Source organism: Cyrtonyx montezumae, unplaced genomic scaffold (genome assembly GCF_038088225.1).
Source record: "Cyrtonyx montezumae isolate F1298 unplaced genomic scaffold, pur_monq_1.0 scaffold_9, whole genome shotgun sequence".
Classification (NCBI taxonomy): domain Eukaryota; kingdom Metazoa; phylum Chordata; class Aves; order Galliformes; family Odontophoridae; genus Cyrtonyx; species Cyrtonyx montezumae.
In genome coordinates, this window is record NW_027072100.1 from 941,417 (window position 1) to 966,652 (window position 25,236).

General features: G+C 45.5%; 1 protein-coding gene across 2 annotated transcripts; it reads left to right on the plus strand.

Annotated features, from left to right (window-relative positions):
- The first annotated feature begins 1,370 nt into the window (after positions 1-1,370).
- PIGU (phosphatidylinositol glycan anchor biosynthesis class U) lies at positions 1,371-25,236 on the plus strand. Of its 2 annotated transcripts, XM_065754226.1 has the most exons (12): positions 1,371-1,576; positions 4,489-4,553; positions 6,476-6,535; positions 7,444-7,506; positions 8,802-8,911; positions 10,605-10,705; positions 12,617-12,714; positions 14,832-14,986; positions 15,457-15,600; positions 16,826-16,950; positions 20,343-20,485; positions 23,991-25,236. In XM_065754226.1, the coding sequence occupies exons 1-12, from the start codon at positions 1,447-1,449 to the stop codon at positions 24,102-24,104; spliced, it is 1,308 nt and encodes a 435-aa protein (XP_065610298.1). In that variant the 5' UTR covers positions 1,371-1,446; the 3' UTR covers positions 24,105-25,236. The 2 variants fall into 2 exon arrangements, with proteins under 2 accessions (XP_065610298.1, XP_065610300.1); XM_065754228.1 differs by lacking the exon at positions 4,489-4,553 and having other exon boundaries at positions 1,528-1,576.

Genomic DNA, 25,236 nt, shown 5'->3' on the forward strand with positions numbered 1-25,236 from the left:
TCATGGGGACATTATACACTGGGCTACTGTGGCCTTTAGGGACTATCCACAAGGCATTCAGCCTCCTCCATTCCACCGTCTAGTGCAGAAGTTGCAAGGATACAATACAAACATTGTGGCTTCAAGCTCTTCCAAGTGACAACCTCAGTAGCGTCAGTAAATTCTTTAGGTTTCCTGCATGAAAACAAGGGTGGTAATTACGATATGAAATGGTGTTTTCATTCTGTCCCTCAGTTTTTTAGGACACAAACAGGTCTTCCTTCCATTCTTCACCACTCTGGACCAAGGATTGTAGAAGCTGCTTTGTGAGAGTTTGTGTGAAGGGGAGGCAGAGGTAGCTATGGATGTGGACACAGAAACATTTGTCATGCAGGCTGAGGAAAGTAAAGCACGTACAGAGAAATCAGCATGCAGAAGTCTGCCAGGAAGTTGTAAGCATTGGAGACAGGTGTTCCTATTGAAACCACCAACGCCTACTGCCATTGTGAACCCAAGAAGGGCAGTGCAATATGCTGAAGCATGGCTGCCTGAGCCCAGTGCAGGGCCACCACAACACTGAGCTCAGCACTGCTCTTAGGAAAGGCTGAGGCACCAGACATGTTCACAATGGGAGGAGAGATGGCATCATGGCAGTGCAGACACCACTTGGAGGCAACTGTGGAGGAGGTGATACGTGGCTCTTCCCGGGCATGTAGTTGGGAATGGGCACAGAGCACAGGGTGGGAAGCGGAGCACCTGCACCAGATGCCAGGAGCAGCCTTTCCCCAAGAGGTGATGGAGCAGGCTCTGTGCCAAAGGCTCTGTGAGAAACGCCAGGGAACACACACTTAATTGGAAAGATGCAACAGCTTTTATTTCCTACTGCCCAACGCAAGCTCTCGTTTTCTCACTGGTTGAGCACCCCAGGGCTGGCAGCCTATCCCACGCTTCTGACTTTCTGATTACGTGTCCCGCCCCTGGTTACTGCTTGGTTACCCCCTGCCTGATCCCCTCCTACCTGTGAGTAGCTTTTACCCGTTATGGTACGCCGAGATAACCTCATGGTTAACCCTGCGCTCTGTCTGCCACTCATCCCGCAGAGCCGACCTGTCCAGTACACTTCCCGACTCAAGAATGCAGCACTTTTGTTCCTTAAGCTCAGCCAGGAGCAGGGCCTCGGTGTCACGAGTCCTGAGGTACATCTCTCTGCTCGCACGAGCATCGTTCTGGCGTCGTCACGCAGAAACACCACTCCCTTTCTCCGGCCGCTGTACGGCGCAGCCCCGCCGCGCGGCCCGGCCCCGGCGCAGGGCGCTCGCCGTAGCTCCCGGGCTCTGTCGGGAGCGGCGAGGCCGCGGGGCCTTCTGGGAAGCGTAGTCTGCCCGGCCGGGCCGCCGCATTGCCGCCCCGTTCTCCGGCGCCGCCCGCGAACTACAGCCGGCGGTGGGCCGGCGTCTGCCCGCGAGGATGGCGGCTCCCTTGGTGCTGGTGGTCCTGGCGGCCGTGACGCTCCGGGCCGCGCTGTATCGCTCCAGCTTCGCCGCCCTCATCGCCGAGCGGGTCGAGGTGGCGTCGCCGCTGAACGCCTGGAAGCGAGGTGAGGGCCCGGGCCGGGCTGAACGGGCCCGGGTTGGCGGGCGGGCGCTTCCCGGGATGCGGGGCCCGGAGCGGGGCTGGGGCGTTCCTCCCAGGGCGGGGAGGAGGTGGGAGCGTGTCAGCAGCCGTACCCGAGTCGCTTTCATTGCGCTGTGTTGTGCACTGAACCGGGCTGTTCGCTGATCTATTCTCTGTGTTCGCTTGAGGCCTCTCGTTCTTACCGACATCGGATCCAAATCCTATCTAAAGATCGAGCTGCAGTGTCAAGGCTTTTTCTGTGACGTTATGGCATCTGAGCTCCTTTCAAAGCATAAAGACTGCCCTACGGGAAGATAATATTCAGGTCCTGTGCAGGTGGAATTACCTGCAGGTTTGGGGCAGAATCCTGTGGCACAGAGTAATAAAGGCCAAAAAGCAGGAATGCATTTGATGACCTGTAAAGCACTTCTTAGGTTCAAAACCCAGCTCCCCAGACTGCCCTTGCAGAAATGGATTCCTTCTAAATCCCACCTTAGTTATGCCTCCAGCCAGGAAGGAAGCCCATCTGAGGGTCTAGGCTGAAGGGTAGCTTCAGGGCAGAAATGGAATCTGCTTCTTGAGCATATCGCTGAACCAAAAGCTTCTTGTTTCTTCCTGTATTCTGTTTCATTTCTCCATTTGGTTTGGGACATTTGAGGCCTCTCCGTATAATGAGGCAGCATAGTTCAAATTGCACTTTACATTAAGCTTCTCAGGGAGCTAGTTAGTAGTGTCCCCCTGGGAACGTGCTCTCCAGTGTGTAGGTGCCCACCAGAGCTCAGTGCTTCTCAAGAATCACCTTTTAAAAATGTAGGAGCAGGCAGTCCCACTGTGTGACAAGTCAGGCAGGTGGGGAAGAGTGCTGCCTGGCTGAACAGGGAGCTCCTGAACAGGTGAGAAAGAGAAAGTATACAACCTCTGGAAGAAAGTCTGGCTTCACAGGGAGAGTACAGAGGGAAAATGAGGAGAAACAAAGCTCAGCTTGAGTTGATGTTGGCCAGTACGGTGTCAGACAACAGAAAAGGCTCTTTTATGCACGTCAATAACAAGAGGAGATTTAAAGAAAGCCCAGGACTGATACACGATGAAGACATTCACTTCACAAGGAGGCATGAGGAAAAGATGATGTCATTTAATGCTGTGGAAACAGAAGTTTTCCACTTGTGGCCTCCGAAAGGGTGCATGTGGATCAGCAGAATTTCACAAGTCCATGGGGCCTGCCAGGAGTGAGCCCAGAGCACTGAGGAGTTAGGGCATGTTACTGCAGGACTCCTCCCAACAATTTACCGAAGGTACTGTGAGTGTGGGGACTGTGGCCCAGGGCAGCCAGCGTCACAGCCATCCACCAGAAGGACGTGAGGGAAGGGCCAGGACCCTCCAGACCTGTCAGTCCAGGGAGGAGTGATGAAGACTGTCCTGGGGGATACTGAAGGCACTTAAAGAATAAAGCTGGTATCAGGCACAGTCTGCAGGTGCTCATGAAGGGAAAGTCCTGCCTTGCTCTTGCCTCTCCTTTCATAACAAGGTCACCCACTTGGTGGATGAAAGGAAGGCAGTAGATGCAGTTTCTCTGGATTTCAGTGAGCCCTTTGATGTTGTACCTCACAACATCCTTGGAGAGATTGTCCAACAGTGTGACAAACAGGTCTGCACTGCACTGGGTGATGGAGTGGCTCTGTGGTAAAGCTTTGAGGGCTGTATGCAACAGGGCTACACCTGCTTGTGGCCGGCCACTAGTGCTGTCCCAGGACCCAGCTGTAGGGTCAGTCCTGTTCAAACAGTTCTGTCAGTGACCTGGATGCAGGAGTGAAGCATGTCCTCAGCATCAGGGCTGTCAATGCACTGAACTAGGAGGTGCTGCAAACACCCTGCAGCGGGCAAGAGGCTTTGCAGGGGATGTGGATAGGTGGGAGCATCAGACAGTCACCAGCAGCTTGACAGTCAGCAAAAGTAAATGCTGAGCTGTGTAGCAGGGATGGAGCAGCGTGGACGCCAGCCCAGCTGGGGAGCCAGTGGCTGGAGCAGCTCAGCAGAGGGGGGCTGGGGCACTGGTGGCATTAGGTGCAGCAGGAACCAGCAGCATGCCCTATTCTCTGTTTCCTATCAGTGAGCAAAGTTCAATCACATCTTGGGAAGCAGGTCCTCAATGTGCATAGTGGCTGTTTGGGTGGACGGGTCTTTTCTTAACGGGAGCCCCCTTTTCTCCTTCCCTTTTCCAGCTCCTGTCACTGTGTGTGGCATCACACAGCATGCTATATCCCTTCGTTCAGTTGAGGGCAGTGCAACGGTGATGTTCCCTCCCATCTTTTGCCCACCCCCAGCCTGCTGGCTCTGGGAGCTGCAGGGTTGATGCTGTGCTGGTGCTGCTCTATATGAGCAAAGAGCAGTGCTGTATCAGTGCTGTTCTAGCAGCAGGTGCAGAGTGCAGTGCAGCATGGCTGCTGGGGAGCAGCAAACTCCTTCATGCTGGGCCCAGCACAAGGGATCAGGCTGTTGGACTCGATGATATTTGTGTGTCTTTTCCACCTGAACTCTTATACTCTTCCAGGTTTTCAGTCAGAATTATTTCTCCAGTGTAGATTACCACACGTCGAATAATAGGTGATTTAAAATCAGTAAATACATGGGAATTATAAATACAGATATTTGCAAAGCATTTCATCTATAACATGTCTATTTGTCTGGACCAAATGACAGGATTGCATGGCAGAAGTAAGAAAGCAATCTCTTCCTAGCTGATGGTTGCTTTTGTGAGATTGTGTCACCCATTCAGATGGTGATTCCAGATGAAATTTTTATGAGCCTAGGTACTATAAAACTATAGTTTTATTGCCACCAGATTTTTTTCTCTTGCAGCATTGCAGGATTCTAATGCAAATTTTTTTTATGTTTCAGTGGTTGAAGGATTAGCTCTGCTGGATTTAGGGGTCTCACCATATTCTGGAGATATTTTTCATGAGGTTGGTATACATGCTTTGTTATAAACGTGATATTCCAGCAGCACAATTCTTAGTCTTGTTGTGTGTGGATTGGCAAAGGTTGGTGGACTTGCTTTGTCCCAAAGATTTCAGAAAATGTGGAGTTGCATCTATGCAAGCATTCCATGTAGTGACTAGCATAGTGAGGAAATGCAGTTCAGAATCACAGAATTGCAGGGGTTGGAAGGGACCTCTAGAGATTATTGAATCCAGCCCCTCTGCCAAAGCAGCTCCCTAGCCCAGGTTGCACAGGTAGGCATCCATGTGGGTCTTGAACGTCTCCAGAGAAGACTCCACCAGCTCTCTGTGCAGCTGTGCCAGTACTCCGTCACTGCACTGTGAGGAAGTTCTTGTGCACATTTGTGCAGAACTTCCTATGCTTCAGTTTGTGGCCATTTCCCCTCATCCTATTGCTACACACTGCAGAGAAGAGTCCGACCTTGTCCCTTTGCCTCCTGCTTCTTAGATGTTGATAGATGTGGATCAGATCCCCTCTGAGTCTTCTTTTTTCAAGGCTGAGCAGGCCCCGGTCTCTCATCCTTTATTTATAAGGGAGGTGTTCTATGCCCTTTGTGGCCCTCCAGTGGACTCTCTCCAAGAGATCCCTGTCTTTTTGTACTGGGGAGCCCAGAACTGGACACAGTACCCCAGGTGAGGCCTCATCAGGGCAGAGTAGAGGGGGAAGATTGCCTCCCTCGACCTGCTGGCCACACTCTTTATAGTACACCCCAGGATCCCATTGTCCTTCTTGGCCCCCAGGGCACCCTGCTGGCTCATGGCCAGCCTGTCATCCACCAGGACACCCAGGTCCCTCTCCTCAGACTTCATAGTCCACAGAACAGCTAGTTGTGAGCAGATGATAGACACTGTGGTACTTGTAGTGTGTAAGGGGAGTCCAGAATAGGGGAGATCTGTAAGAAAGAAAATGCTTTGTTCGCATCCACGTTTCCTGTGAGTAGAGCCAGGAGCAAGGGGAGACAGTGCTGCTTGCAGTTGGAATGCAATTTTTCTGAATAGCAGCATCTTGTGTTTCTGCATTCGCAGAAGTATTAACAACAGCATAATCATGCAGCATGTATTTTCCTCATTTTGGAAAGCACACTGTTCCTCTAGAGGCTTTTTTGTCCTTGAATGGTCTTACTGATAGGAACATACACTTGTACATAGTGTCACCTAGGTGTTTCTCACACATTGGATGTCTCTGAAAATTTGTTTCTTTTCACAGATTTCTCCCTGAAACAATTTTCTCCCAGACTGTGAAGTATTTACAAGTGCTTAGTTATGCCATCACATTATTTCAAAAGTATTTTAAGAGAAATATATTTTCTTATAGTGAAGACCAAATTTTGAATCATGTGGATTACCTCCAGATTAAGCTTTTCTGTCAAATGAATAATTCAGAAACCTGCTCCTCTGCTTACCCTATAGCTGCTGGGATTATGAGGATAACAGGACCACTGCTTTGTTTTCACATGGTTTCTTTTTACTTTATAAATATCTCACCTAACCAAAAGGCTGAACAGGGAGACCAGCTGTGTAGGAAATGCTTTCAAAAGACATACAAACAACCAGAAAAAAGAGATTCTCTAGGAAAAAAAAAAAGATTTTTTAAAGCTTTTATTTTTATAGTCTATCACTGTACTAGTAGAATAGAAAGGTTGAAATAGAAAATGATTTTCCAAGTTGGTATGTCTTCTATAAAATGTACTGAGAACTTTACAAAGAAAAAGATTGTGGGTTGATTGTCACTTTCCTTCAGAATAGCAGTGTGGGAGAAGAGGCTGAGAAAGACCTTTTGCAGTCTTTCACAATGCTACTCCATTTTTCTCTTTGAATTTCTGGTTGATTTGTCCAAATGGAGGTATGTAATATTTGACATGGATTTCTCTTCTGCTTTCTTTTAGACTCCACTGATAATATATCTCTTTCACTTCCTGATTGAATATGCTGAATTGGTCTTCATGGTGAGTGCTCCTGGAAAGTTTCTCTTGAAAGGTCCCATTCTGTGAAAAGCTGAGTGTGACTTTCCTTTTACTCAGCCAAGATTCAGGGACCTTCAGGCTCCCTGTAGTCCAAATTCCTGCTGATCTCTCAGTTCAATTATAAAGGCAGCTTTCCATGTACAAACCCAAGTTCAGACTTTTCCCTCGCTCTACAAATTCTTTCTTTTTTTCTTTTTGTTTGATCGTTTTTGGCTAGTTAAATATCCCCTAGATGGGACAGGACATTGACATTTGGTTTCAAATTTCAAAGTTTACTTCTTATGGGTCAATCCCTGCATTGCTGTGTTCCTCATTAAAACCCACTGCCAAACTCCAGGGACATAAAGAGAACACAAGTGGGTCAGTAATTCAAATGTCTTTTGTTGTAAACTGTGATAAATATGTGAGTTCTGTGTAATTCAGAAGGACAGAAATCATATAGCTGACTGCACATACCACCTGGTGGAGCCACTCTCCCCAGCTCCCTGCTGGCAGGTCTCTAGCAGGGCTAGCAGCCATCTGGGTTGTACTGCTGCCTGTGAAGTGTGGGACAGCTCAAGGCACTGTTATGCTGGATTAATGGCAGGTGCCAGCTATGCGCTGCCCTGGTGTTGCCCATGCTCTGATAGCACCAGTGAATTCTCTGTTATCCCTGCAGTTTATTTCCCCTTAATTCCCCATTCTCTAGTTCTGCAAATATTAATGTCTTCGATACATCTCATGGCTTCAGTGTTCGTTGGTGGCATGTGAAAACAGTTCAGCAAGCTACTTGGTGTTATTAAAGCTTGTTTATCCATTAATGAACTCAGATCAGGGCCCTTACTCAAGATTGCAGTAGTGTCCAATATGTTTTTCTCCATTCACTTGCTTTATTTACTTTGCTTTTTTAGATAACTGATATACTAACAGCTGTTGCCCTTTACTTGGCCATCCAGGACTACAACAAAGCTGTGGTAAGCTGACTTGCCAGTGTTGCTGGTTCTCTTCTCCAAACAAGTACAGATATCGTATGCCAGAGAAAACTTGCACCATAGGATGCAGTATCAACCAGTCCTCATTACTGAGCAGATTTACTTAGCAGTGAATCTGAGCACATCCATTTGATAAAACAAAACGGGGACTGAATGTAGTAAACCAGGTAAATTACTTTAAATTCTGTTGTGTGCATATTACAGGGTGAAGCAAATTAGTGTCCATAGCTACTGCACAGTACATGAATGACGATTACTGCAGTATTGATTCTTGAATCTGAAAGGAATTTAAAGAACTTAAAAATTCCTAAGAATACAATATCCAAAGAAACGCAGATCTCTCCAGGGTCATGGTAACACAAGAGGGGCGTGAGAACATAGAACATGTACTGAAAACTCTCCTTTGGTTGTTGCAGCAGTTTGAAGTGTGCAAAATTTAATTGCTGGATTTGTCTGGATTTGTGCCTATTGATTTGTCAAGACTTGGCAGTCCTCTTTCCAGCCTCTACCACAATCTTCCATATATTTTGTAGCAAGAATATGGAACTTGCCTTCAGAATAAAACATGGCTTGTGTTTGCAGTTGGCATGAGTTAACAGACAGACTGGAAAAGTGTAAGGGAAGGAACATATTTTACAAGGATGCTCAGGAGTCTTATGTCATTCTACAGAGCAGGGTATAAGTTCAGTACCAAACATGACTTGTTCTCTTATATATTTTTCTATTATATTTTTCTCTTGCATATTTTTGGGGGTGAATGACTTCTCTCAGCTTTCTCTTATTGCGTAAGTGGTGCTGTGCTCCCTGCAGTCCCAGAGGGGCAGTGTTAGAGCAATAATGTGAACAGGGAGGTTCCATTTTCCACAGCACTGTGTAGTCTCCCGTCCAGCTCAGTGCCTGTTCTTTGTCCTTTGAGGCTGAAGAAATAACACAACAAAACTGCTGATGTTAAAATCCCATGTGAATTATTTCACTTACTGAGAATTTGTTGCCAGCATCCCTCTCCAGATTTCTCCTTTGTCTCCATTGAGAGTATCATAAGACAAGATATATTAAAGAGAGAGGTTTGGGATCATTAAAGGAGTTTTGAGGTAGAGATATCTATCTTCAAAATTACAAGAATGGCAAAGTTCTATGTCTTGGTTTCTCTGGGGCTTGTGTGTTGAACAGTGAGTTTACAAAGTCAACTACTTATGTTCTATAGTAATGGAAATCCTAAGTAATAAGAAACAATTACTTTCCTCATCTGATAGTCTTTGGTCATTCTCCCTTGTTAGTTCAAAAAGCAAAAGCTCCTAATAGAGCTGGATAAATACGCGCCAGATGTGGCTGAGCTGATCCGAACTCCCATGGAAATGCACTACATCCCCCTCAAGGTGGCAGTGGTGTAAGTATTGTTTCTTTCTGGTTGCAGTGGACTACTTTGATTCTTCAGCTCTCCTTGGATTATTTTTCTGATTTAGGACTTCTTCAGCAAATGTGGATTTTTTTTCTCTTTATTTCCTGTTCCACATAAAATTCTGAAATACTTGGTTTCAAAGTGATAACCATATGCTTTCCTAAATGTGTGCTGCCAGCATAGAGATGTACTCAGTCCACTCAACAGTGTGATGTCAGTAATTTCATGTGAAGAATCTTTTGTCTCCATAGTTGACATTCCCATTTTTTTTGCTAGTACACTAGTATCATCAGAACTGATCTTATGCCAAGTGTCTCCGGTGTCTTTTCAATCAGGAGAGTTTGGGAACACTCAAACAAAATGTTTTCTAAATGTCTCAAGTTGCATTTCCCGGAATTGTATATAATATTCCAAGATGTTCCAAGTTGTTGGGTTAGTAATGCCATCTTGATGTTCTTCTGTATGTTAAACGTTTTCTAATCTCAGCAAGCTTCAATTAAAATGCATAATATACGAGCAAGGTATATAATATAAAAGACTTTTTTTTTAATAAAATACTTTTTTTTAATAAAAGACTTTTTTATAATAAAACTTTTTTTTTTCATTAGAATTTTGACCCAAGTAAATAACTGTCTTAAAATGCTCTTTGTCAGAATGAGTTTTCCATTATAAAAATTATTTTTTCTTATCTTTATATAATGTAAAATTTTCCAGGGTGAGAAAGGTAGAGCTCTACCTCTCACATTTGTAAACTGCTAACTGTATGTGTTTGTACATAATACCAGTGAACTCACGGGACATTAAATCACACATAGCCTGTCTGTCTCTGGGAACACAGGCAAAAGTGGGTTGGCACTCAGAGAAGTAGGAGTTTATGTAAGAGGGCAATTAGGAGGTCATCAGCTTTGTCTGCTTACTAATGTGACCAATCCAGTTGTTACCAAGGGTGAGCATCCCATTATCTTGCTTATTGGACAGCCTTTTGAGCCTGTTCCTGGGCTTTGAACATAGCTAATGGAGGTCACTGTAATCTACTCCCAAAAGGAGCTGGCATCCTTGAAGTGCTGGGTTCTGGAAGGTAAAGGTGTTCAGGGCTTGCTGTCTTTCCATAACTGAAGCTAAAATGGGCTGGTTGGCTAAAATTTCATGGTTGGCCACTTTTGTACTCTGGTTATGCCATGGTGAGCCTAAGAGATCACTCTGCCAGAGTGCACAGGTGCAGTCGATTTGAGGGAAACTATGGTTGTGCACAGGAAGGATTTGCATCCATCTTGATATCTTCTTTCTGTTAATTCCTCAGAGCCAGTAAATGTGAGAAGCAGGAAGCTTCAGATCCAGTGGTTCTGGGTCTGGCTGGATAAATGCACAGTGTTTCTGAAAAGCAAGGAACGTTTTTGGTGCTAATTTCATAAGACAAAACTTGGCATTTTAGAAATCTTCCCATCTTCCTTTTTTCCAGTATGGTCTCTGTGGCCATTGTGCCTCAGGCTGCACTGCAAAGGTCTGGGTTTTGCTCCAGATAAAACCACCTGTTGACCTGAGTGAATTTGGTGACAATAGGAACCCGTAGAATGTAAATAAACAAAAAGAAATAGCAAACTCCATCTGGTTTTCCTTTGAATATCTATTTAATTACCTCCTTTGAATGATCAGAATGTAACTTGTGCTTTGTCCTTTTCAGCTATCTGTTAAACCCCTACACTGTGATGTCTTGTGTGGCCAAGTCCACCTGTGCCATCAGCAATACTGTCATTGCATTCTTCATTCTGGCTACAACAAGAGGTAATGCAATAAACAAAAAGGGTTTATGTCTCTCTGTAAAGATTAGAAAAGCAGTGGAAATAACATCAAACTAGAACTACACAGAAATGATTATGACAGATATGTGAGTGGAACACATCAGGTCCTGGTGGGAGCAGTGTCTCAGTTCTGCCTGAAGTCACAAGAGCCCAAGGGACTTCAAGACAAAGCTTTCCTTCATCTCAGTGCAACTAGGAATTTCACCTATAAAAACCTACCCCATTTCCTGGATGACTTCACGTGGTTTTCTGCATATGAAGACATCTATCTGTGCATAGGAGAATGTAATGCTCTGCTACTCTTTCTTCTGCATGTGAATGTCATGTACACCACGAGCTTTATTTGAAAGCCTGTAACTACCTGGCTTCTACTTACAGTTGTAACCTTGGCTGGAAATCAGCTAACCAAGCTTTGTGAAGGTAACCAAAGACTTGCACTAGCTCATTTGATTAGACTGTGGCAGAATGGCTCTTTCATTTTGTATGAGTGTGATGTGAGGTTTCTGTTTCTTTTATGAGCACTCAGTGCTAAAGTATTTTAGCATATGTGATTTGTACTAGGCACATAAGTTTTAGGAGTTTTTTGCTGGGTTGCATGAAAGGTGGATCTAATCTCTTTTGTGGTATTCAGCAGTGCTCAGAACCAGACATCACAAAGGAAGCTGCTAGGTTGTTCTTGGGAGTATTTCCAAGAAAATGATTTCCTCCAATTATTAAGTCATTGTGGCAGGAAGGGTTTCCATTTATAAGCATTTGCAGAAGCAAATGTGCAGGATCCACTTAGTTAACCTGATTAGTTAACTTAGATCACTGATATAATAAGACAGATAGTTGCATCATATACAGACCTGTAGTTGCTGTCTCTTGTATTTCCTCTTTCGCTGGGAGTGTGGCAGCCTCTAGTGTTTAAGGAGGGCAAAGGGGGAATATCAGATTAAGAATTATTTCTTTAGGTGTATGCAGAATTTAACACTCAGTAAAATACAGTATTGGGTGGTTTGTGTCTAGGAAACTAGAATTGTAGAGTGGAAGCAATTCATTGCCAGTTAATGCTATACTTTTGCCATGTGCAAGAACAGAGAAGCTTACTGAGTGTCTGATGTCAGTGAGGAGGCACATGCTGACAATTATCCCAACACACTGGGTCAAGATTCTTGTTTTCCAGGCTACGTTTTTACAGGTGACTTTGATCAAGTGTCCCAAGGTGAAAAGCTACAACCAGGCTACTGCACTGGGCGCTTGTATTTTTTGCTGTGTATCCTGGGGCCTTTTGGACTTGTTTTCTGGAGTTGGCAATTGGGCAATGAGTGCATTAGCAGTTACCTCCACCTGTCACACCTCAAAAACACCTTCCTTGGTAAAGACACTCGTTTTTAAGACTACTTGGAAAACCTGTGCCAATCCTGTCTCAGTTCTGGCATCTGTGAAATAGGGCCAATGTCCCTTCATTCCTTCAGCTGCAGAGTTTCACTTATGTTCTTTCACAGAGCATTGCTGAGGTCCCTGACACATTCTGGTGACAAGAACATCCAGTATGCCCAGTGGCACACCCCAGAGAGCTGTTTCTTGCAGATATGACTTAAGTGAATGCATTCCCACAGATAAACAGCAGTCAGCATGACCTATATATGTCTTAAATTACCTACATCTTTTTCTGCGTGGGAATTATAAGAGATAGAAACCAGTCAGTGGTTCTTGTGCATCATTGTCTGTTGAAAATGTAGATAAAAGTCTACTCTCCAGCACACATTCTGCTAGCTTTCACAGGGTGTTCTGATATTTATAAGTCATTGCAGGGGGGTTATGCATTTCTTCCCGTTTGGATTTCCTGTCTGCAAATGTGTTTATGTTAAACATCCCTTACAAATAAACTTCTTTTTTTTTATCTTTTTAGGTAGTGCCTTCCTCAGTGCTGTGTTCCTGGCCTTAGCAACGTACCAGTCACTCTACCCCATCACTTTGTTTGCTCCAGCACTCCTTTACCTTCTGCAGGTAGATGATTTCTAACTGTGATCTCTGTTGACTTACTGTAGGTATGCATAGGCAGCTCTTTGTTTTGGGTGGGGAGCCGTAGAAAAAGTAACTCCTCACACCACCAAGAGTTTAAAGCCTTAATGGGGATGCCTGTGTAAGAGAAAAAGAAGTGGAAAGTAATCTATATATTGCCTGCAGCTTGCCTGAAATATATACTACTCTTTGTGTCATGTGAATAGCAACAAGGATTTTGGGCCTGGAGAGTTTCCTTTGATGAGGCTCACTGCATTTGAATGACGAGTTGTGTGTTCAAAAAATTCAAACTCAAAAAAGACATTTTTCATTTAAGGCAGAAAATGTGATTGTGAAAGCAGCTGGTTGTCCTTGTGCTTTCTTCCTTCCCACTACAAGGGCTGAGGGTGAACTCCAACAGGGCTGACCTTGGTCACTTATGGGTACGGGGCAGCTCAACAGACACTGCTTCAGGCACAGCCACCCCAGCAGGAAACTGCTGGGCACATCTGTAGGCACAGGCAGGGTTTAAAGGTGAGGCAACCCTTAGCTAGCCAGTGGATTCATCTAACAAGTTTGCCTGCATGCTTCCCCCAATCTCTCTCTTGCTGTGAACAATGACTTAACTGGGAGTCAAAATTAATGAACACTGATAAATTGCTGGCCTGATCCTTATGTGGAGTCAAGGAGAGGCTGTAACTACAAGCAGAAAACTTTTATCTCACATTCACAGATGATTTGGTGACCATTTTGATGATTTTTGCCATCTGGAAGTCCTGCTGTTAAGCTAGTACTAGTCTTGATTGCTTCTATCCTGTCATCTTCCTGATTTTTTTAGCTGATCTTTGCAGGTTCATAGCAACCTGTTCTCGAGTCCTTGAGCTTCAAAAGAGTCAATTCTTGTCCTCTTTTCCTGGCTATTTCTTACTTTTTCTGGAATTTGATTTTTGCTACTCTTGGCAAGACTAGAATTTCAGCAGAGCCAATATTACTTTTCCTGTTAGTTAATTTTCAAGAGCATTTATTTCATATGTTGCTACTTTTTTTTCTTCTAAATTTAGTCTGAGCAGTGTTTTCTCATGGCAATAGAACAGTACAGGTGTTGTTTGCAAGCAGCAACAAGTGCTTAGGTGTAAGAGTGTGTGATTTGTGACTGACTTTAAAGGGGAACAGGCTAATGTGTGCTCTTTTATCTGGATTTGTAAATGATGTTTTGTGAATTCTGTGTACAGAGTTAAATAGCTTATCTCCAATACTTTCCAATCTGTCCTGCCAAAAATCCTTAGTAAACTTGCTTAGATCTCTTTCCAGTAAATTATGTTAAAATGCACTCTAACTGAGGAAACAGAGCATGCTTTCCACAGAGCCCATGCCAGTTAAGAGCTGGCCAGTGCATCTCCTGCCATTGCAAACCCCAGTGCCAAATGGAAAAGCTATGTTACTGCCTTGGAGCTGGGGAAGTGTGAGCAGTTCCCAAGGCGTGTTCCCCTGTGTATATACTTGTCTTTATCAATGCAGCTGAGACCTTACACCTCTTGGAGTGGGATACCTGTGTGATGTTGTGTGACAAAGGCTTGTTGCTGACTTTTCAGGGTATGTGGCAGTGGCAGGACTGTAGCAGTTGTCTTCAAGGAATAACCTTTTACAGTGGCTCTGTTGTGCTCAGGGACCCATCAGCTCTCCCCTTTCCCTAATTGCATCAGAACATGAGCGCAGTCCACACGGTAGGGAGCTGGCATCACAGGACAGTTGGTTATGGGATACACCTTGGTCACCTCAGTCGATAAAGGTTCATGGAGGAGAAAGCAGGCAGTGGCACAATATTGTAAACACATAAAATCATCTGTAGCTATAAATGTGCATGAATTGAACTCCTGAGACTTGACTCATTTGCAGTATTGTAAGCAGAAACTGCCTTCTTAGCTACTTGATTTTCAAACACAGTTCTAGAAATAGGACTTAATTGGGGAGCAGATTGTGCTTGAATGCTGCTCATCCCAGTGCAGCAGTGCCAGTGTTTGATGCTTTCTTCCATCAGTTTCAAATGACGTTCTGAACTCTTAGACTTTCTTCTGGCTTTCCAGATAATGAGAAATATCTGCCTCCTTTTGTTTTGTTTTCAGCGTCAGTTCATACCAATAAAACTGAAAAGTAAAAGCTTCTGGCTCTTCACCATGCAGTATGCAGCCTTGTACCTGTGCAGCCTGGTGGTGATCATCTGCCTCTCTTTCTTCCTCCTCAACTCATGGGATTTTATCCCATCTGTTTATGGGTTTATGTAAGTATAAGAATTATTACTACTTTTATTTTGTTTCATATGCATCACACTCATGTTGCACTCTCTGCCCCACATATGGAATATGTGATCTGTGATTTTAGTGGCAACACAAGAAAAGTATGTGTGGAGAAGACATGCTGTTACCAGGTTCTGTTAATTAAGCAACAGCAAGATCAGAGAAGATAGGAGGTGTTTTCCAGTGAGTAGATAGGAAATGGATTTGATTGTTGAGCTACTGTAGTTGTGAACTTTTCATCTCTGGAGAAATGCCTGCTCAGGAGTGTTTTAAGTCCTGCTGAGGCACAGGAAAGTATTAATCATTTTTGTCTCCAGATTTTCACCTCTTTGGTTTCTGTTCCACATAATTAAAGTATAGGTCTTTCTTTCAGTGCCACCTAACACTGAATTGATGTTACAGAAGCAGGTATATGAAGAACAGCGAATTAAAAATTATTTCTTTTCAATTTCAGCCTTTCCGTTCCAGATCTGACACCCAATGTTGGCCTTTTCTGGTACTTCTTTGCCGAGATGTTTGAACACTTTAGTCTTTTCTTTGTATGTGTGTTTCAAATCAATGTGTTCTTCTACACCATTCCCTTGGCAGTAAAGCTAAAGTAAGTATGTTTCTTCGTTAGCTTTCTAATTCCCACAGTTGTGCAGTGGCTATAAGGCTGGAATCATAGTCTGAATCTATGAGCATGAAAAGGCTTTTTTTAATGGAGCCTAAAGTTCCTCTCTTTCCCTCTTTTCCCTAAAATATTATGCTTATGATGGAATGGAAAGGGAAAATACTCTTGTCAAGCCATGTATCAGCAGGAGTGGTTGTACTCATTACACTTCATCTAGAATAGTGCCTCTACTTTTCAGCTTCTCAGTAGGAGAAAAAATGTTGACAAGCAAGTCCAGTGAAGGATCACGAAGAGGGTAAGTGGGCTGGAGGCGAGAGAGGAACTGAGTGAACAGAGCTGCTTTAGTTTGCAGAATGAAGGTCTTAGGGGATGCCTAAGCAGCTTTTCAATACCTAAGAGGAGGTTTTTGAGAAGATAGAATCTTTTGCTGAGGTGCACAGCAGAAGACAATGGTCATAAATTGAAATAAGGGAGATTCCAACGGGATATAAGGAAAACAGTTATCACTTTGGCAGCAGTTGCAGATTGGAGCAGGGACCTATGGCTTGGAAACCCTCCTTGCAGGTTTTCTAAGTCTCACTGGACAAAGCCCTAAGCAGTCTGGCCTGAATTTAGCAGTGACCTTGCTTTGAGGAGCAGGTTGAACTTAAAACTGCACAATGTCCCCTTTCTCACCTGGACTATGGCTGAAAAGCCTGCTATTGCTGTACCCTTGTACAGCCTTGGGAAGCCTTGTTGCTGTTTTAGTAATCTGCACTTAGATTTGGAGATGGAAATACTGTTTTCCTGCAAAATATTTCTTAAACCACGTCACAGCTGTCTCTTGCTGGAACCCCATCCTGCTCCTTATATGTTTGGAATGCTAAACGTAGCCTGTGGTCACAGGTAGTAACACTTACATGACTTTCTCTTGTAAATTCAGCACAGGAAAATGCTTATATTTGGCCTGGCATCAAGGTGCTTGGAGTGCTGTGCAGAAATTGGGAGGAGGGGGCTGCATTTTCTAATGGTCTTCTGCAGTTGAGAAAATGTGCATCTTCTTGTTCTTCAGTCTGTCCCACCCAGCTCTGGGAGGCTTGTTTGTAGTGAACAGAGTACCAGGGCCTTCTAGAGCCTGACCCACAGCATGTCTGTGCCCTTGCTCATCTTTATTTCCATTTTGCAGAGAAGCTACTGCATCGTCTTAACCCGTTTGTCTTTTCTCTTCCAGGGAGCACCCTGCGTTCTTCATGTTTGTCCAGCTCGCAATCATTTCTATCTTCAAGTCCTATCCCACAGTGGGAGATGTTGCACTGTATATGGCTTTCCTCCCAGTCTGGAGCCACCTTTACAGGTGTAAGTTCTTTGTGTTTGGTTGTTCTCCTCTGAAATGGGAAGTTGTCTGTCCAGTACCTGCCACCACTAACCCAATCCAAACGTGTGTCTGCAGGCTCCTGTAGCCTTCTTGAGCTATGTGGAAGAAACCTTGACTGCTGGTGATAAATTCTCTAACGTATGTTTGGGATTACAGTTGAAAGAAGTCAGAGAGGGAATTTTCCCTTGTCTGTTACCTGCTTCTTCTGTCTAAGTTGTTCTGGAGATTAAGACTTTTTGTAAGAACCTTTTTGTAGTCCTATACGAAGGATGTGACTTGGGTGCAATTGAGTGCTTCTCCTGCAACTGATGAGTACCCACACCTTAAAATCCCACACCTTACAGCAGTTCTTTGGTTTGTATCTGCTGTTTTTACTTAAAGTGAAAGTAACTGTATTCATAGGTTCATAAGTTCATAGGTACATTAGGTTGGAAAGGACCTACAAGATCATCTAGTCCAACCATCCTCCTATCACCATCCCTACCCACTGAACTACTAAATCAAATCCCTTAGCACCTCATCTAAACGCTTCTTGAACAGCGCTAGGTGTTTTTCACTACTAGCGTAGTGAAACAGTGCCTCACCCACCTCCCTAGGCAGGCCATCCCAGTGCCTGACCACTCCTTCAGAGCAAAAATGTTTCCTCAGGTCTAATCTAAATCTTCCCCAGTGCAACCTGTGGCCATTCCCTCACATTCTGTCATTATTTATCAGGGAGAAGAGGCCCACCCCCTCCTCACCACAACCCCCCTTCAGGAAGTGGTAGAGTGCAATAAGGTCTCCTCTGAGCCTCCTCTTCTCCAGCCTAAACAATCCCAGCTCCCTCAGCCGCTCCTTATTGTGCTCCAGACCCCTCACCAGTTTTGTTGCCCTTCTCTGAACACGCTCCAGGGCCTCAATGTCCTTCTTGTAGTGAGGGGCCCAAAACTGAACACAGTACTTGAGGTGCGGCCGCACCAGAGCTGAGTACAGGGGGATGCTCACCTCCCTGCTCCTGCTGGCTACACTATTTCTAATACAGGCCAGGATGCTGTTGGCCTTCTTGGCCACCTGGGCACACTGCCGGCTCATGTTAAGCCGAGCATCAACCAACACCCCCAGGTCCTTTTCCTCTCTACATTCTTCAAGCCATTCTGCCCCAAGCCTATAGCATTGCATGGGGTTATTGTGGCCAAAGTGCAGGACCTGGCACTTGGCCTTATTGAACCTCATCCCATTGAGCTCAGCCCAGCTGCTCAGCCTATCCAGATCCCTCTGAAGGGCCTCCCTACCCTCAGGCAGTTTGACACATCCTCCCAACTTGGTGTCATCTGCAAACTTACTGAGGGTACACTCAATTCCCTCATCTAGGTCATCAATAAAGATATTAAACAAGATGGGCCCCAAAACTGACCCCTGGGGGACACCACTCGTAACGGGACGCCAGCTGGACTTAACTCCATTAACCACTACCCTCTGGGTACGGCCCTCCAGCCAGTTCTCCACCCAGAGAAGAGTGAACCTGTCCACACCACGGGCTGCCAGTTTCCCCAGGAGAATACTGTGGGAGACCGTGTCAAAGGCCTTGCTGAAGTCTAGGTAGACTACATCAACAGCCTTTCCCTCATCTACCTGTCTGGTCACCCAGTCAAAGAAGGAGATGAGGTTGGACAAGCACGACCTGCTCCTTGTGAACCCGTGCTGGCTGGGTCTGATCCCCTGGTTGCCATGCACGTGTCGTGTGATCTCCTTCAAGATCATCTGCTCCATAACTTTCCCTGATACCGAGGTCAGGCTGACAGGCCTGTAGTTCCCCAGGTCTTCCTTATGGCCTTTCTTGTAGATGGGGGTCACATCGGCAAGCCTCCAATCTTGTGGGACCTCTCCAGATAACCAGGAATGCTGATAGATGGCAGACTATTACTCCAGTTGAATTTGTCAGGTTTTTTTTTTATTTATTTTTTATGTTCCATGAGAAACCTCTTTAGTTCTGTAAGTCACCAGAACCTGATGATTTTCAAACTCTGATTCTAGAACCTGCTGCTCTGATGAGATACTGCAAGCATGTCACCTGTAGTTCTTCTGAAAGCACTGTGTTTTCCTGGTGTTGCTTGCAAAATTCAGCTTAAAACAGTTTTCACCAGCTCTATCAGGCTGCCCCGGGCTTTGGCTGCAGCCTTCTCTAGCCAGGTCAGGTTTGTGTAAGGCAGCCGGTCTGTCAGAGACATCATCAGGAGTCAAGAGACCAGAGTAGTTTGAATATGTTCGGTTTTAAGCTTGTTCTCTGCAGCATCAGTAGTAGGGAGTAAGTGGGGCGTTGTCTTAGAGGCCATCTGCTCCGTTGGTTTCAGACTAGTGAAAGCTAAGGCCAAAGCAGCAGTAATAAATTAGGGCAGGAATACCCAGGCTAGCCCTGGGTATGTTGCATCTGTATCACGTGAGACACTTCAGAGAAATCCTAATTCAGATTAAGAGAGCTGCGTGTTCCAAGCACATAGAAAAATGGGAGTATGAGCATGAGAGGGACTGTCACCCATCACATGCTCCCATCATGCAGTCAGTGAGAAGAGCTATGGAACAAGAAGTTTAAAAAGTTAGATGTGAACAGCTTTGAGTCTGGCAATGCTCATCGAATGCCAGATAGCTCCCTTCAGCTGCAGAATGGTTGGGATTCTTTTTGTCAACATTGGCTGAGCCATAGCCAAGGGCAGCAAGACATTTGCTGGGATGAACTATACAGAAAACAAAATCTCTTCTGGCTTAGTAGTTCCTAGCTCTTATAGACAAAGTTGCATTTGCTTGTGTGCCATTTGATACATACAACCTCATGCAGGCTAATGGATTCTGGCTGCCCTTAGACCTCCCAGGGGTTCCTCAGACTGGTATGAATGTCCTCCCTTATGGTGCTTTAATTTCCTTGCCATCCCCTGAGTCAGTATGTCTTTTTCCTGTGGTCCATGGGTTCATTTTTTTCTCTAAGTGGTCAGCTTGATGAGGCTAGGAAGTGACATGCTCTGTTTTCTGAATCCTAATGCTGGTGGAAAGACCCTTCTCTAAACTACTAGATGCTGTCTTTGTTGTAAACATGAAAAAACTAAAGCCCTCAGTGGAAGAGTTGATCTTTGGAAGTGCAGAACCTAGAAGGAAAGAGCTACAAATGAAGGGTTTACAGTCAAGCAAAGGCAGAATTGTTTATTTTAAAGAAAAAATGCACTGGATGAATTATAAAATCTGCCCAGGGAATTATCCAAACTGCAAAATTTTGATTGCTGGAGAGAAGTGTGTTTCGTCAAATGCCTCTCCCCCACCACAGATAGCTGAAATGCCATTGCTTGTTGTGCAGCATGGCAGTTCAGCAATGCACAATGTTAACAGCTTCTTTTTTTCTTTGCAGTCCTCCGGAACATCTTCATCCTGTCATGTCTGCTCATTGCCTGCTCCCTTCTGTTCCCTGTTTTGTGGCATCTCTGGATTTATGCAGGAAGTGCCAACTCCAATTTTTATTACGCCATCACGTTGACTTTCAACATAGGGCAGGTTAGTAGAGCGAGGGAAACCAGTGAGTAATTCTGCAGATGTGCTTGCTCTTTGTACTCCTTATAATGCCACTTAGCAGCTTCCTGCCTCTCTCTGTTCTGCCTGAAATCTGTGTAGACCTAACCTTTTGGCACGCTAATGGGAGAGAATTCTTGTGGTATTTAAACTATAGCTTAACAATCCAACTTATGCTGCAAGTTACACAGTCCAGTGCTTGATAGTGGAGGAAAAGCATTTTGGTATGGCAGGGCAAATAGCACTTGTGAAGAAGAAAGTGGAGAAGGGAAAACGGAAAATAGTATGGGGCAACAGAAGTGGAACCCCACAACAGACAAATGAGAAGTGCTCAAACACTGGGGCATGGCAGCAGTTTTTCACCTCACTGAAATGTAGGGCTTTGGGCATGTGCAGGGCCTTGCTCATGGCAGGACTTGCTCTCCCTGCTTCTCTCAAGGCTGTGCCCTTCTAGTTGTGTGACTTCCACTGGCCTCAGGAAAAACAGAGCCTAGCAGTCCTGGAGGATGAGGTTTGATATACCCTGTTGCTGTGACCTTTTCTAAGTCCTTCCTCTTCTCTGCTAGTTGTTATGGGCTAGATACTCCCCAAGTCCTGGAACGTTTTCACACATGGATGAAGAGAATGTTCACTTCATTTTGAAGGTTTATCTTTTTTTACATACTTTAGCCATTTACATTTATCTGTGTCTCTTACATCTTCTAAAACTAGAGGAGCAGTTCTGCCAGAGGCTGAAAGTCCCCCAGCCCCTTGATAAATGAGAGTGAACACTCTCTATGCTCTAAAACCCTCTGGTCTGTAAAAGGAAAAAGAGTGAGTGGAGTGAAAATAGAGATGCCAATAATAAGGGCTCTTGGTAAACTGCTACAGTTCATTAGCTCTCTCACTATATGTCTTGCTGAGGAAGGAAAAGAATGGTAAAACTTCCATGGTATTTACCCTGAGACGATTATATTTCCTACCTGAGAAAATTATAGCATGTCCTGCAAGATTCTGTGCTTTGTGTCAGTGCAGACAGAGGGTCTGTTTCCTGATTTCCTTGTGAGAAAGAATTAGTCTTCATCCCTGCCAACCCCAGTTCTTTCTTTTCCCATTAAGACATCTGCAGAGATATTTGATAAAACTAAAATGAAATCAGCTGTATTGAGTGAGCATGTTAGATATTCAGTCATAGTGTAAAGCAAAACAAACAGGCAAAATAAGCACGGCTGCTCACTCTCTTCCTTGTGCACCTCTGCCCTTCTCTGTCTGTTCTCCTTCCAGCTTCCTCCTCTGACCCCAGCAGTGTGCAGCCCTGTTTCCCTCTCCCTTGGATTTCACTCCATCCTCCATATCCCCCCTTTCTGTCACTGAACCTTAAAGACAAGCAGCAGTGTTTAGCAGTAGCTTGAGCAGGCTCTGGCTGGCAGCCAGGCACTCTGCCTTCCTCCATCCTCTTAGCAGTGCAGCATACTCCAGGTGAAGCTCTCCCCAGTGTGAGGTTCCCAGGTGTCTCATGCCAAAGCAATGTGCTCATGGCATCTAAATGTTAGGACAGAAGTTGGTTTGGCACAGAAAAAGTTTTCTTTCTGGTCATGTGATGCTGTTTTCAGGCGGAGAGGAAGGGTTGCACTGTAAGGAGACTGAATGACAAATGACAAATCCATCAGTAATGAGATCACTTAGAACCATAAAATCCTAAAGGTTGGAAAAGATCTCTAAGATCATCTAGCCCCGTGTCAGCCCATCCCCTGTGTGCCCACTAAACCACATCCCTCAGTGCCATGTATACCCTTTTCTAGTAAACCTAGTTCCACCACCTCCCTGGGCATCCTGTTGCGATGTCTGAGCATTCATTCTGAATAAATTCTTCCTAACATCCAACCTGACCATTCCCTGGTGCAACTAAAGCCATTACTTCTCATCACATCGCAGATTGCCTTGGAGCAGAGGCCAATTCTCACTACAACCTCTCCCCTGAGCCTCCTCATCTCCAGGAGGAGCAATCCCAGTTCTCTCAACCGCCCTCCATAACACCAGTGCTCCAGACCCCTCACAGCTTTGGTGCACCTTCTCTGTACACTCCCCAGCGTCTCGGTGTCTTTCTTATAGTGAGGGCCTCAAAAATGAGCACAGTACTTAAGGTGTGGCCCCACCAGAGCTGAGTACAGAGGATCAGTCACTTCCTGCTGGCCGCAGTAGTTCTGACACAAGCCAGGATGCTGTTGGCCTTCTTGGCCACCTGGGTACGCTGTTGGCTCGTGTTCAGTTGGCTGTCAGTGAGTCTGCCCCACAGATAGAACAGTACAGCAGGGGGGCAGAAAGGGATGGAGCTGCTTTTTTCTAGTGATGCTCCTAGATATTGTTCTGTGAAGCCATAGCCTTGACTTTTCAGCTCTTCCCTTCAGCCCTTAGCCTGGTGTAGACTTTTGGGCTATTAGAACTGTTTGCTGAGGCTAACCTCTGAAGCTGTGGTATTTCTGCTGCTGCCTGCAAGATCCTTACCCTTTCTGAGTAGAAATGGCAACAGAAAAACAACCACAATTAAGAAGTACTTCATTGCAGTTTGCAGCAGGGGACTTGGAGCATTTGGGTTGAGTTACATGACAGCATTTGCATGGAAGGAGTCCTGTGGGTGCAGCCTCAGGACAGCCTGTAAAGCTGTGGCACAGATGTACCTGCCTTTGTCATACATTTTGGGCAGTTTATGGATCTACTGTCTCCTTAGATGAGGTGTCTGTGGGAGCACAGTGGTAGCAAAATAATTAGATAAATTTAAGTCTCCCTTGGTCTTGTTCTTTAAGACAGTGGCCAAGGTGCGTTCACAGGATCACAGAGCCTCATGATCACAGAATCACAGAATCATAGGGGTTGGAAGGGACCTCAAGAGATCATCGAGTCCAACCCCCTGCCAAAGCAGCTCCCTACACCAGGTTGCACAGGTAGGCGTCCAGGCAGGTCTTGAATATCTCCAGAGAAGGAGACCCCACACCCCCCTGTGCAGCCTGTGCAGTGCTCCATCACCCTCACTGTAAAGAAGTTCTTGTGCACACTCGTGCAGAACCTCCTGTGCTGCAGTTTCTGTCCGTTCCCCCTTGTCCTGTCTCCACACACTGCTGAAAAGAGTCTGGCCTCGCCACTTTGTCCCCCGCACCTCAGATATTTATAAACCTGGATCAGGTCCCCTCTCAGTCTTCTTCTCTCAAGGCTAAAGAGACCCAGTTCACTTAGCCCTTCTTCATAGGGGAGATCCTCCAGGCCCTTCACCATCTTTGTAGCCCTGCGCTGGACTCTTTCCAAGAGATCCCTGTCTTTTTTATACTGGGGAGCCCAGAACTGGACACAGTACTACAGATGAGGCCTCACCAGGGCAGAGTAGAGGGGGAGGATCTCCCTTGATGAACAGCCTAGGAACTTCTTAAACCCCTTCAGAGTTTGTCACAAACAGATGTCCCCATTTATCCTTTGTTCTGAGACATGACTGATGTGTCTGAACATCTCACTCCTGCAGATCCTGCTCGTCTCTGATTACTTCTATGCCTTCCTCCGGCGGGAGTACTACCTCACTCATGGACTCCATTTGACAAGGCAAGATGGGACAGAGGCCATGCTTGTTTTGAAGTAAGGGTTGAATCCACTGTTTCTTGGTCCATGGACTACTCTAAAGAACGTGCAAAACTCAGTGTATATGGGGTGGGTAGGGAAGGTTCCCTGGATGAGGTCTGGCTTTGGGGATGATACCTACTGAGAGAATGGGCTGAAGTTCTTCTGGGAGTGCCCTCCGTAGCAGTGGACTCAGTGCAGGCTGAGAGCTGCAAGAGCTGCAGGTAGAACCTTCACTGGAGAATCTCCCTTCTTCCTTCAGCTGTGCTTTTCACCAAGACCTCAGCCATCAACTCTGTGCAGTCCAGCAGGAACTGAAGCAAATATTTGAGCCAAAAACAGGGCTCAGTCTCCGGCCCAGAAACTGCTCAGACCATAAACTGTTTACCTTCTGTCACTGCTTCTTGAAGATCTTTGCTTCTTCTGGATATTTCACTGTCACAGCTTTTACCAGTAATGCTCCTGTTTGACACAAGACAACGTCTGGGTACTTGGTGCCAAAGGCCTTCCTGCTGCTGTGAGTTCTGGAAAAACCGTGTGCTCAGACAAAGCAGCAGCTTTGGAAGCAAGTAGGTGAGCAAGGAGGAATGAACTGTTGGAAGGAGGAGCTGCTGCTATGGGAGCTCTTGGCGCTCACACCATGCTGAGAACTGGAACTAGGGAGCAGGGCAGGTGGCATGTAACTGTTCTGTCTGTTTATGAGTAGATGCTCCCTTGTGAGGAGCTGCACAGAGCCGTGACAGAGTCTCAGAGGAAGAAACACTACTGTGCAGGTAGTCTCCTACTGCTCCAGTGTGGGTAGTATGTAACTGCTCTACCCTGCTGAATAGATGCTTCCTTGTGAGGAGCTGCACAAAAACATGAGTTTCTCAGAAAAAGAAACACTACTGTGCAGGTAGTCTCCTACTGCTCCTTGTTTCTGTGTGTTAACAAAGCTTGGCCATGCAGGACTTGCACTACGCTGTTGTGATAGCTTGGAGCAGCAGCAGAGATGTGAAACAAGCAAGCTACCTGCCTGGACTGGGGACCAGGAGGTGTCAAAATCTCCACACAGACCAAATTCAGAAGGTGCCTTGGACTCCAGCGTTGTGGAGTTGTTGGGCTCCAGGTGTTTCACAGCAGCTTAGCAATACAGGATAGTCACTCTGCAGTGT

Coding starts and splice junctions, on each gene's coding strand:
- PIGU (XM_065754226.1), top strand. CDS start 1,447: ATGGCGGCTCCCTTGGTGCTGGTGGTCCTGGCGGCCGTGACGCTCCGG. Junction 6,536..7,443: donor ATGCTGAATTGGTCTTCATG/GTGAGTGCTCCT, acceptor TTGCTTTTTTAG/ATAACTGATATACTAACAGC. Junction 8,912..10,604: donor CCCCTCAAGGTGGCAGTGGT/GTAAGTATTGTT, acceptor TGTCCTTTTCAG/CTATCTGTTAAACCCCTACA.